Here is a 13,886-nt window from a genome sequence, read left to right on the forward strand (position 1 = left end):
AAAAGAGGGCTCATAGGCCTAGTGAGGCCCATGGCGTCCATATCAAAAAACTGAGTTGAAATACGAATTCATTCCAGACGTTGAAAATTAGGCTTTCGCTGAATGACTTCTACTGCGAAAATTCAAAACTGGCGAAGAATGGTCGTGAATGTTTTTCTAACTCTCTTCAAAACTGCCCCAACAACCCCAACAAATTGATAATTCTAGTTTCACCTGACTTTATTTTATATAGGGCTCTGAAATAGGGTATTGAAAAGAAAAATTGGAGCTGCAAAATTTTTTAACTGGACAAAGAGGAATCGAGAGAAGACCCGAAAATACACCATCAGCAAAAATTTCAGGTGCTGAAATTCATTTTTAGACTTTTGGAGATTTTTTAAAAGCTTAAATTTGGCTCATTTCACATGAAAAAAAAAAATCAAAATTCGTTCAATTTGATAGATATAAAAAGCTGAAATTTGGTTTGCAACCTTTTTTTAACCTTTCAGGTCGATTAGTGATGGTTTCGAACTACATATTTTTGGACGTTCAGCGGATTTTTGGATTCTCCAGTTTTTGAAAAAACGTAGTACGTAGAGTGAAAATAAAATGCAGCACTTGTAAACTCGTTTTCACCATCTTTATGAGATTTCCAATTGATTTAGGCACATATTACGTATTTTCAAGGAACAAGAAAATCTTGAAAATATGCGTCGAAATCGATCAGAAGGGTCACAAAGAGCGTAAAATTGACAAAGCTTATAAGAGCTGAATTTCATGTTTACCCTATTTAAATCATTTTTTCGAAAACTGCTTAATCCAAAAATTCACGTGAAGATGCGAACGATTCGAAACCATCACAAATCAACTCAGGAGGTCGAAACTAGGGTACAAAACAATTAATTTCAACTTTTCATGTCAATTCAATCGAATTATGATTTTTTTCGTAAAAAATGAGCCGAATTTATTTGAATCTTTAAAATTTCCCAAATATCGAAAAATAAATTTCTGTAGGTACCTGAAATTCTGCTGATTACGTATTTTGGGGTCCTCTTTCAACCACTCCAGAAGCTGCAGAACTATTCGAAACCATCACCAATCGACTTTGAGGGGGGGGGGGGGTCAAAAATGAGGTACAAACCAAGTTTCAGCTTTTCATGTCAATTTGATTGAATTTTGATTTTTTTCATAAGAAATGAACCAAATTTAAATATTTAAAATTTTTTTCAAAAATCGAAAAATAAATTTCAGCACATGAAATTCTGCTGATGGTGTATTTTGGTGGTCCTCTTTCAATCTTCTTTGTCCGGTTCAAAAATTTTTGAGCAGGTAGGGATACTTCCCCTTGTAAAGAGAGGAGCCTAGGGGTTAAATTCAGGAGCAGGAGGAATTTGTGTAAAAAAGTTTGGAGCGAAATCCGAAATTGTTCGTTTAGATGTATATAGTACATTGTACAATGACCAATCTCTTATCGCTACGGTTCCTTTTTCCATCGGAAAACTGAAATTCAACGCTTAGAAAATAACACGCTGCGTTGAAATATCGAAACTTTTTCACACACCTTGTGATTTCCTGCAAGGGAAAATTTTCCGCTTTTATGAATTCCGTTTACGATGGTATTATTAGTCGGTATCAGCTTTTTTCACACGTTTCACACGGCGAATGGACAAAAAGGGGATACATTGTACATTTGTACAAACGAACATCGCATCGTGTACGGATTCGCAATATAGATCTCTCGTATTTTACTCTCTTTTACCATTTTTAATTCGGTACTATCTTTTTTTTTCAAAAAAAAAAAAAAGGTTTAGATTCATAGGTGAGTGTACCTACCTACGCGTATAATCCACGATATAATCCTCACGCTTCATCTCACCGTCTGCAATTTCTATTTCAAAGGGTATCGAGAACACAGCTTATCTCAACCGACGCAGTACTCGTGGATATAAAATGATGCTCAACACAGGTCAACGTGTTTCTGAACTCTTACACTTTTTTATCTCCTCATTCCCAAAAAAGAGTATTGGAAAAATTGAAAAAGAAAAATTCGTATTTCAAGTCAAAAAAGGATACTTATTAAAGGCAACACAAGTACGTTCATACTTTGAGAAATTTTCGCATAGATACTCACAATTGCACAACGAATAGAAATTCACCACTGGGAAAAGAACGTGTGGTGGTGAAGGTGATTCGCAACGTTACACAACACGCAAAATACTCTTCTTCTGTATCACTCTCAATGGAATTTATGATAGAGCCATAAAAGCTAAAAACTACCTCAAAAGGTCGAAAAACAGAGAGTAACTACAAAGCGTAATATCTCGTAAATATATCCTATTATTCGTCTAATGCTTTCTCGATGATAACCACAACCACAAAGTTGAAATTTTTCCGAGATTTGCGTCATCGTATATATCGTTGTCGTCGTCTACTTTTACGAGAACCACGCACATTACCACCCCTTTTCCTCATTTTCATTGCTGAAGACCATATCCTCGAAATACCCGCAAGTAAGGGTGTGTTGAGAGGAAGAAAAAAAAAGTAACGCGTAAAACGTTGTGCCTACATACATAGTTTATGGTACGAGGCATAAGCAATGCAACGCCACGCCATGCCATGCCATAGAACAGACGATTGATAGTGCTTTCAAATACTAACCAAACACCCCATCACCCTCCACTCTAGGGTATCTTTTCGCTGTTTTATAGTCGATGGTCGAATATTTACGATGACGTGGTAAACGACGGCTGCTTATTCGCTAGTGTTTTTTTATGACCATCGACCTACCTACCTACACGTCCTCCAAAGCTGTCCATTATTTTCGTTAAAGTCTGCCAAAACAAGTCGTTTTCCATTTTACAGGGGTATTTTACCCTATTCTATTTGATAAGCAGGTATCGTACGTATTTACGAGTGTACCTACCTACCTATCTACTTACTTAGAGATATTACGTTCAGTATGAGTAAACCTGTGGAAAACCCTTCACTCCTTCTAGTCCACCTAATCCAGCACAAGAAAAGTATACTGAATGAACGATAGTTTTTCTAAATTCATCAAGTTCGAACAATTTCATGAGTTCGGTTAAACAAAAACTTTTTCTGCCAAACAAAATGCAAAATTCCAGAAACTAGATTTTATTTTCCGATTTTCAAGCAATTTTTAAAAATTCAAATTTGGACAATTTTTAAAGAAGAAAAAAATGAAGAGATCTTATGAAAAGTAAAACGTGGTAGTTTCCAGACACCCAAAAATTTTGATCAATTGATTTCGTGACCTTTCTGATTGATTGATTCGAGCACACTTTTTCAAAATCTGTATTTACTAAGTATATACTTCACAACCGTAAAGTACTTATTTAAATGATAGGTACAAGTATTTTTTTTCAAGAACTAGGAAATCTAAAAATTTGCTGGAGGCTGCAGAACGTATAAAATCTACCATCAGTGAATTTAAAAAGTCAGAAATCTAATTTCAGCCTTATACTTATGTACTTCAATTTAAGTAAATTTTCAGACAGTTACAAAAATCTTCACGCTGAGACACCACTGCAACCCTACCAGAAACATTAATATTGAAAACGCTACAATAGAATGGAGTGATGAAGCCGTTAAATATCTTGGAGTATTCCTTGACAAACGACTCACTTTCACATATCACATCTCACAGAAAATGAAAGCTACCTACTTCAAACTCAAAACACTTTTCCCACTAATCAACAGAAGTTCACATTTGAAAATCAAAACAGCAATACTAATCTACAAGACTATTCTTCGTCCTACTTTTACATATGCGGCTCCAGTGTGGTACGGTACCTCCAAAACAAACAAGAAAAAACTTCAAATATTCCAAAATAAGTTTTGTCGAATCGCCACTAACGCTCCATGGTTTTGCCGGAATACTCAAATACAACGCGAACTCAAAATTGAAACGATTGACGACTTTCTGAAAACTGTAACTGAAAAATACCTGAACAAATTATCTGATAACACCCTTGCCTGCTGCTTCAATATCGGGCAAATTCGCCCTTCAAGACTCAAACCAAAACTTCCTCAAAATTTCTTTCATATTTTCGTCGAAAATGGGCCTTTCAATTCCTAAAAATTCGTCAAAATGTAAAAATGAAGTCAAGCATTTTGAAATTCTACCTGCTAAAGTACATATTTTGAACAATCTTTCGGTCTTTTCTCAGTTGGGTCCAAAATTTTACTACTGATTGGAATACTTCTTTGAGAAATTCTTTATTTGAAAATTTGATTATTTTAAGGACTAGAAGAAAATTGATTGAATGTAATTTTCGGTTCCTCTAACTTTTCGAAAATCTCAAGTGCAGCAATAGAGCACTAAGAATTCAACAAACTGATCTTCCATTTTTTTTTTCTTTCAATCTAATGGAGATGAAGAACTCTTGATTTGAGAAGCAACGAATCATTTTTAAACATAACTATTCTGTATCAGCTCCTCCCTCCTCATCAAATGCAGTTTTGTTTGTCATAAAATATAAAGGAAAATGTCTACAAGCTAGGGAACCTCAGTCAAAAACTGTCTGCCGGGTCAGGAATTTTTATGAAAAGTGGTCCAAGGTGGTAGTCCCTAGACTACATACTTATCCTGCTACCAAAATTTTAGCTGTCAGTTTTCAGCTTCAGGCTTGAAGTAAAAAGCATACTTCGGAAAATTTGGAATCATTGATGCACAATTTTCTATTCCAGAGAGACTCACGAAAAAAATTATTGCATCACTGAATTTCTCAGTTTGCTTATCATCAAAAATGAAGAAGCTAAAAATAATGTTCATTTCTGAAATATTTATGGAAATGACAAAATGAAATCTTTCTTGAAAAAAATTTCGGATTCACTGTATTTTGAAAATTGAAACATTTCCAGCTTTTTCCAGAACTTATATCACATTCTTTGCTTGTTTAGATTTTGAAAATGCAGTGTATAGTAGGTACAATTACTTTTTTAAAAGTACAAATTTTCGCCATTTTTTAGTTTTTAAATTTCCAATTCATGGTTTTTACCTCAACAAGCCTCAAACGCAAAACTGAAAGTTGAAATTTTGGGGATATAGTATCAGTCTTCAAGGGACAGTTGATGAGTTTCCCTATAGTAAGAAGTTTTCAAATTTCGAGATAGTATTCTGATTTCTGATGATTTTTGAACAGGTTTCTCGATTTTATAAAATGCTTCTCGAACCTGAAGCTAAAACTCCAAAATTTTATTTATTTAATTGTTCAAACAGTAAAACGTAAAACTGTTCGAGTGTCCCTGTCTACTGTCAAAAATTGCTGAGAAATGTTTTTTCTTGGGTTTTCTCAGTTTTCTAAATCATTTTTTTTTCAATTTCCCAGATGATTCAAAATTCAAATATTAAAATCACCCTAGTGTTTTGAGTAAGGTTCTGACATTTAGGGGATGATTTGAGCAGTGGAGGACAAAAACGTCGAATAGAAAGTTGTTTTTTTTGACACATCAAGAAAAAATTGAAATACAGTAAGAACCATTAATTCGCATAAATTCACGTATAAAATAAAAGTAAAAACTCCATTAAAAAATCATAAAAATTAATTACAAAAATTTTCAACACGATTCATCACGAAACTTGGAAAAAATTCTCCAACTTTCCAAAAAGGGTAAAATTCCCCGACTTTTCGTAGTTTTTCTGTCACGACTTCTTGAAAATTAATTAGATTGAAAAAAAATTAACAAAAGAAGGAACAAAAAAACAAAAGCAATCTTTACACACACAAGCACATCGCAAACATAAATACAGATTTCCATCATCGTGATATCGCACAAATAAGTTTTTTCCTTTTTTTCAAGCATCACGCCACCTGCAGTCACTCAGGACGCGGACGCGAACCTAAATTAATTCCGCGTTGAATTAGGTTAAAAAATGAAAACACTTCATCGGTTTCCTCAATTTCTTTAGTTTGTTTTCCTGTTTTCGAAATACGTCAAACTGATAGATAGGTAAAGTATACAATAAGTATACATTGAACGACGTACATTCTACGTATGAACGTCTTCCACACTCGACATTTTGAAATAACATAATTTCCAAGTCGACACGAATGCACAGTCTGAGCTACATCAGATTTTATTCGTCAAATATTTTCCCTTGTATATTGTACATAGTACATATGGTGAATACAAAGACGAGAGAAAATTAAGTCAGCAGAAACGTTCCTCAGCAAAATTTCTTCGCATTAATCTTCTTCTAGTTCCATCCGCAATCCAACCAGTCCTGAATCAATTTTATATGATTACTCGGACACAATCTCCCATGAAGAATTTTTCAACGAATTTTTCGCTGATTCGACAAGTTTTCTAATATGGCTTCATTCGAATGAACATTCCGACGATGTGTTTCATTCGTACGTCGATTATGAATCTACAATTGCCTCGAAAGATTAGCATGTACTCACGACTTACAATCACTGGAGGAAGTGAAAAAATTTGTGTTTTGAAATTTTTTTTCTACCGAAATATTTTGCATTAATTGTGCAAGAATATCGAAAGATATCAATTCTAAAACTGGGAAAATATTTTAGAACGCAGTAGAAGCAAATTTTTAGTCATAGATGCCAATTTTTAAAACAATCGAAAAAAATATTCAAAAACTCGCCAAATTTTTTATTTTCTTCCTAAAGTTGGCAACGATGACCAAAAATTGGCACCTCTGCTAAAATATTTTTCGAGTTTCAGAAACGATATCTTTGGACGTTTTGACATACCTAATTATGTAACGCGATATATTTGAAAAAAAAAAATTTCAAAGCACTTTACCCAAAAATGGGCGATTGGGTGAAAAATTTTCAAACACTCAACAGAACCCTGAAAGTGTTCTTGGATTTTGATGGCAATGGCCTAAATCGACTCAGAATCACAAACACTATCTTTTGGGAGTCGGCCATTTTCCCCAGAACAGGTTGGGTATGGGCTAGAACGAAAAAACCGCAATTTTTCGAAAATTCCCATTCTTTGAAAACCTAAATATCTCCTCCGAGGGCACATTCGAAGCTAAAAATTTTCCTACGTGTCTTTCAACCTCTAAATGAAGATCTCCATTAAATTTGATCAAAATCCTCCAACATTTTTTTTCACAATCCGTTCCAATGGGCATACGAGTTAGTGATGATGGACGTCGTCAAAAAAATGACCTAAACGTATTAAGTATATAGGCACAGTTTACGAAGTTACAAACCAGAGATACTATACAATTTAAAAATCGTTAAATGGGTATCAACCAAAATTCATCCATACAGTAATGTCAAGGACTTTGAGGACGAAATCGCTTTCCACACACATATGCATTGTCAGCTTTGTTTTATGTTTACACAATACACGTACAAATATTTCATATACGTGTACGATATACCTACATTAATACGTGTATGTTGGTAAATAATAACGTAGATATTAATCGTCATAAATCATAACCCATCTAGCGGGTACGATGAAAGACGCAACGATTCGTAAAGGGGTGAAAAAATACACGTATAATTGTATTAGGTACATCTAGGTATACACAATACATCCATCTAGGCTATAAAACTATAAATACTCCACTCGAAAATGAAAATGTATCCCACGTATACCTATCATTTACTATACCTAACTACCTACATCAAAATATCATGTGCCTATATCTCTATTTCTACCTACATTCAAAGTACCTTTCATAGAGTAGGTATACTTCTCAATAGATAGATCGATGACGGCGATGACCACAACAACAACAACAACGACGACGACAGCGACGACCGGAAAATCTCTTTACAATACGAAAATCAGCGTGTCATCTCGTTTAGACGCTTTCACACGAACAACAATTTCACGTGACATGTTATTTTCTATATCGATATCGCCTCGACCGAGCTGGCAATAATATAAAATACTTATGAGAGGATTACATACGTAGAAAACTACCATATACAACAAAATTCGCAGAGGCGTATCGACACAAAATTTTATTATCAAAGATGAGAAAATGTCAGAGAAGTAAAAATTGCCAATTTTGTGCCTATACTTACCTACGTATTTTCAAAATAATCGTCAACTCATTGAATGTATGGGGGAAAAAATAAAAAGAATTTGCTGATTTGAAAAAATTTATGGATATCAAATACGTACGACAACAGTCGGGGAATCTCAATCTGATTTATTTTCCGTAGAAACTAAATGAAATCATCCTAAAAAAATTTTCAACCTCGTTTGCGAATTCACCCAGTCATTTACAGTTTTTTTCCTGAATAGAGGAAGTAGGAAGTAAATTTGATAAATTCCCTAGAAATTCAAAGAAAAATCTTGATTCGTGAAAAGTACATAGATAAAGGGAAATTTCACAGTTTTGTAAAATTCAATTGCGTCAACTTCAATTTTTGTAATTCATTTTCATCTCGTAGAATGGTTTTATTTTTTCAAACACACGTAGAAATAATCCTCACTTTTTCAAAAAATTTACTCTCGAACTTTTTTAGATTCGCTTTCAAAATTTAAATGTTTTCCAAATTTTTACACCCTCTTATTTCCACGAATCCGATTTTTTCAAACTTTACACAATTAACTAAGAAAATATTAATTTTTAAGGAACTTTTACTCAAGAATGCACGACTTTCGAGCCGAATGCAGTCATTTCAGAGCACTTCTTCGATTCTCAGTACCATTTTGCCAAAGCAGGTCTATTTCATTGATTGCAAAACTTACTAGAAAACCTAAAACTAACACTTTCTAGACACCTTGAAACTGACACTAAGAATATCTTAACCTCAGAATATTCTGAACTCGGGTAAATAATCTTACAATAAAGGGGGGGGGAATAAATGGTAACTTCGTTCATCTATCTCTTGTTTCAAGAATTAAAAATACAAAAACAAAAAGAAATGGCAGGTATCAAGAAACCTGGGCGATAGAAGGAAGCAATCGAATCCAACGATAAATTGAATCATATCAATCTAATCAATCTAAATCACTGATCAACGAAAATAAATTGGACATGCTCGTACTTTACTGTCCAGTTTTCGTGAAAAAAGACAATCTTACAGGACTTTTCTTCCTCTCTCTGCTTTCACTATCAGCATCCCTCTACTCCTAGGCAAGGTTTTCACCGAAACGGCGACCACCTGGTGATCATCTCATAGATCGAGATCCGAACGATGATGATCGATTTTTTTCACACTCAAAAGCCATCAACTGAACATACCTTTACTTGGACATTCCTACAGGGTGACATGTCGACAACGTTGGAACTTTGGCTATCGGTAGCGGACGCTTCTCCAATTAAAACAGCTGTTGCAGCACTTGTGGTCGGTGTAGTCGCCGGCGGCGTAGATCCGGCGATAGTGGCGGCGGTTACGGTGGCTGTCACGACGACGGTACGATGTTGATGATCTTCCTGATCTTCGTGACACCTTCGACCGTTACGACACCCGGGATGCTGGCAATCGCCGGTAAACACGCTGGCGCATAAATACGCGACGAAACGTCTAAAAAGCATTCAGTCCGATGAATGGACGGCGAGCGCGAAAGCGCGAAGCCGCGACCTATTCACCGAAAACCACACTGCGGCTCTCGTTCTGTGTGCGCGCTGCTTCGCGGCAACGTGTATACTAACACGCCGTCTACCAGCGTCAGTTGAACGCCGCCACCACCGCGAACAACAACAACAACATCGTCGTCGTAGTCATCGTGGCCACCGATGCGCCGCCGCATGCTTCGTCATCGTAATATCGCGCCCGATGACGACGTTCGTCGGCCTCGGCCCTCTCTCCGGCCTTTACCAAACCTTTCTCCCAACCCAACGACACATTCTCACATCCACCCTGCCCTCTCGTCCTCTCGTCTCGCCTTTTTCCTCATTCGATTACACTCATTCGCGATATCGTGATCTTTTTCAGAGACGAATCGCATGATTGGCCTCATCAATTGCAGAATTCCTTAGCAAAGAATATGTTCCTCCTTTCTCTGACAGCTAGAGGCTCGAAGATTGCGGAAAAATCAACAAATTTGGCACCACGTCCTTTTCCCCCTCTTTCTTCTCTATGACAGACTGCCATCTGGTATCAAAAAACATCTCAATTACACACAAACATATTGCCATAGCTCATAGCATCCTTATTTCAGAATTTCGATACATGATGCTTCGTCATAAGTCTCAATCAGCATTTTCCTCTTCCTGAACACACCAATCTATCTTGCTTCTGAAGAGAACATAAAAGTTGAATTTAATTCTTCTTGCATAATTTTCCACCATCGAAATGGACAAAAAATGGTAGGGGGGGGGGGAATAAACCTGAACGTTCGCAGAGGAAACGTGATTTTTTTGGATAGAATAATCCTAGACAAAGTACAGGATAGCTAACTTTTGACATGGATCATATGTATTTTCACGAAGCAGGTTTGAGCATCGATCAGAGTGAAAAGTTTTTTTTTATTTGAAAATTTTCCTGATAGCCCTCCCTTTCAGATACTCCAAGGCAATAATTGTTTCAAAGGGCCTTTGGTACAAATTTTCTGATATTTCCCCCCGGCAAGGAAACTTTCTAATTCATACTCTCCGATTTGAACAAAATCTAAGCTAGATCGAAAGAGCATGTCTTAAAACCGCCATCAACAGAATTTCTAGAACTCAAGTTCATTTCTGAATTTTTGAAAATTTAAAAAATTTAAAAAGCAGTTTCAAAGAGAATTGAATAACGTTTTCTTGAAATGTACTCGTAACTTTATTTCAGAGTAAAGTGAACCAATGTGAATACTTTTCTTCAATTTAACTCTCACACATCAACAACTTGTAGCCAATTCTGGGCCTTTCTGGAGCTTCAAGAGATTTTTCAATTTTTTCCAGAAATTCCAAAAACCCTCTGGAAGGTTGAAAATAAATGTTGGCAATTTTTGTTACCATGAAGTGAGAGTTTTGGCAATTTCTGACAAAAAAACAATAACTTATGGTAAAAAGCGGGACTTTTACAATTTTTGGCAATTATTTATAAAAAAAGCGACACCTTTGGACAATTTTTGGATAAAAGTGACTTTTTAAAATTTTTTGCAAAAACGACAATTTTTAACAAATTTTTGCAAGAAAGTGGGAATTTTTGACAATTTTTTAGCAAAATGTATGACTGACAATTCCAGCATAAAGCAGTACTTTCTGAGAAAAACTGAAACTTTTGGATAATTTTTGAAAAAAAAAATCAACATTCAAATGAAAAATTCTAGTCAAAAAGCAAAACTGACAATTAGCAAAAAGCAGCAATTTTTGGGAAGTACAGGCAAAGACATTTTTTTTCTCAGTTTTTTTTTTTTCAAAAAAAGAGACTTTTTAGTATCGTAGTTTTTAGGCGAAAAAACTGTTTTCAATTGCCAAAAAGGTAGCATCATTGGAAATTTTCGGCAAAAAGCAAGAATTTTGGACAATTCTTAAGAACAAGTAAGACTTTTAGAAATTTTTTGCAAAAAAATGTTGGAAAAATTGGAATCGTAACCGTAACGAACTATGTTCGGTAACTTTTAAGTTTTTATTTTTTATTAAAAAATGAATTTCGGTTTCGCGATATATATATTGTTGGTTACGTATTAAATGGTTTTTTGTTCTTTTCGTAAAATCGCGTAAACTGTTGGCTGTTAAATTATCGTTGTTTTTTCGTTGTTTTCGTTAGTTACTAAGTTAGTTCGCGTTAATATTATTCTTGTCGTCGTAAAGTAAAGTCATCGAGCTTTTTGCTCAGTCTCATTTGTCTGGTTTATTGATCGTTAGGTCAATGACCGTTAACAATAAATATTTATTTATTTTTTGTTGAAGTTTGTTTTCGTATTGTCGAATGTTAGGCAAGTTTAATATTGTTGTAAGTCAGATTTATCGATTGAGTATCGATTTATCGTTCATGGTAGCGTGAGCGTAGTTGGTGAAACGCTCTGTAGTTCGACGACGTTTTGGTATCCTGTGTGGATTTGCTCGTTCAAGTATCCGGCTTGTGTAGCTGTTGAATTTTTGGTTCGTGGTGTTCGACGAAGTAAATGTCGACAGTCCTGTCCTATTTGCGGTCAGGAAAATCGGTCAACGTAGACGACGACGATAGTAGTTCAGATAAGCGTAAATCGAGCGCTGAGTTTCGTGGTTTTTCTGAAAAAGAAAAATCAGAACAAAGTATACCGAAGTCGAAAGGTAAAAGTAAAGTAAACGTAGACGTATCTGAGTCAGCAGGTGATACCGAAGCTGGTACGAGCTCCGCGGGTTCCGGTGATATTTCCAACGATCCGTCGATCCCTGTTGATCCCGTTCCTCCTCCGTCTAATCCACCATCCGGTCCTCCACCACCTCCACCTCCTGGTCCATCCGACGACGAGTCTGATTTCGAAAGTAGCGACGACGAGTCCGACGAAAACGTAGATCCGCGTAACGAGTCTTCGAGTTCATCCGACGAAAGTATGTTTGGTGCCGGTGATAGTCGCGTAATGGAGTCAATGGTTTTTCGCGGTACGGGCTTCGTGTCCTGGAAGAGAAAAATAAAGGTCATTTTGGCGGCCAAAGGACTTCAAACCGCGATTCTCGAAGTAAATACGTTATCGGCGCGTAAAAAAGCGAAAGCTCTCGAAATTTTAATTAGGCACGTAGCTGAGAACGTTTTCCGACTGGTCAAGGAGACAGAGGACCCGTACGTATTCTGGACGGAGCTCAACTCCTTGTACCAGGCGGAAAACCAAGCAGCAATTATCGACTGTCGAACTCGTATTTCGAAGATTGTCATCGATATGTACAAAGGTCCGAAGGAGTTCTTGGAGGCATTTTATACGTTAATCAACGATATGGAGAGTTTGGACGTGAAGTTGACTCCATCGGAGATCTATACGTATCTGATCAATGCGTTAGGCAATTCGCCGAAGTATGAATCAGTGCGTATGACTGCTCGAGGACTGGTTCACGTCACAGCTGGAGACCCAAATCCAAAGTTAATTTCATCGTTGCTTTTGAGTTTGGAAGGTGCCTCGAAGAACTCCTCGACTTCGAAGAGTTCGACAAGTACCGGTTCAGCGATGGCCGCATCCGATCAATCCGGTAATAAAAATAATCGTAATCGTAATAAGTCGCGTAATCGTAGTTCGAACTCGTCCGGTAATTCGTCGAACGGTAACGGTGATCGAAGTAGTAATAATGGCTTCGTACAAGCCAAAGATCGTACCTGCTATAAGTGTCATAAACGGGGCCACATGGCCAAGTCTTGTCGATCCGCCGGAGGGAATTATAGAAACGATACCAACCCTCGGGGAAGTATCGTTTGCTATCGATGCAATCTAACCGGGCATATAGGTCGTAATTGTCCGCAGAATGGTGATTCGTCGCGTAATAACGGTGGTAACGGTTCGTCGAGTGGTACGTCGGGTACGTCTGGTACTGCAGGTTCGTCCGGTTCGTCAGGTCCTCGTCCGTCGATAGCGTTAGGTCTTTTTCCGTCGATGTCTGAAAAAAAAGAAAATTTCTCGTTAGATGAAGGTCGTAGGTGTAATATCGTAGATGAATTCGTGAAAGATAGGTTCGGTCGTAGTAATTTTGGTGACAGTGTTGCGATTTCTAACTTCGGTACGTCGCGTAACGTGAATATCGGGTCGAATTATTTTTTAGGTGACTCGACCGCTTTGAATCTCGGTGAAGAAAATGCATACGTCGAGACAAACGACGACGACGGCGTTGATTTTATCACGTTTGTCGTCGATAGTGGCGCGACGTCGCATTTTCTGAAACATCGTGGAGTCTTGCACGATGAGAGGAAAATAAACGAAAGTTTACAATCCGCTCATTGTGAAGTCTCTTTGATCAAAGAAGGAGTAGGTCGATTGAGAGTTCTAGCCGATGACGGAAACGTCTATTGGTTGAACGAGGTATACTACGTACCTAGTCTTTCTTTTAGTCT

General features: G+C 36.8%; 1 protein-coding gene across 2 annotated transcripts in view; it reads right to left on the minus strand.

Annotated features, from left to right (window-relative positions):
- The window catches only part of GckIII (Germinal centre kinase III), an 89,641-nt gene that overhangs the window by 54,778 nt on the left and 20,977 nt on the right, over window positions 1–13,886 (minus strand). Inside the window, exon 1 of one of the 2 annotated variants that reach the window (XM_065368764.1) lies at window positions 9,185–9,605. The exons of the other annotated variant lie outside the window; for it this stretch is intronic. Within the exon in view, the coding sequence (XP_065224836.1) occupies window positions 9,185–9,478 (294 nt within the window). The 5' untranslated portion in view covers window positions 9,479–9,605. Of the gene's footprint in view, window positions 1–9,184; window positions 9,606–13,886 lie in introns of those variants that run through there. 2 annotated transcript variants of the gene reach the window in all.

The sequence above is a fragment of the Planococcus citri genome, chromosome 5 (assembly GCF_950023065.1).
Source record: "Planococcus citri chromosome 5, ihPlaCitr1.1, whole genome shotgun sequence".
In the NCBI taxonomy this organism is placed as follows: domain Eukaryota; kingdom Metazoa; phylum Arthropoda; class Insecta; order Hemiptera; family Pseudococcidae; genus Planococcus; species Planococcus citri.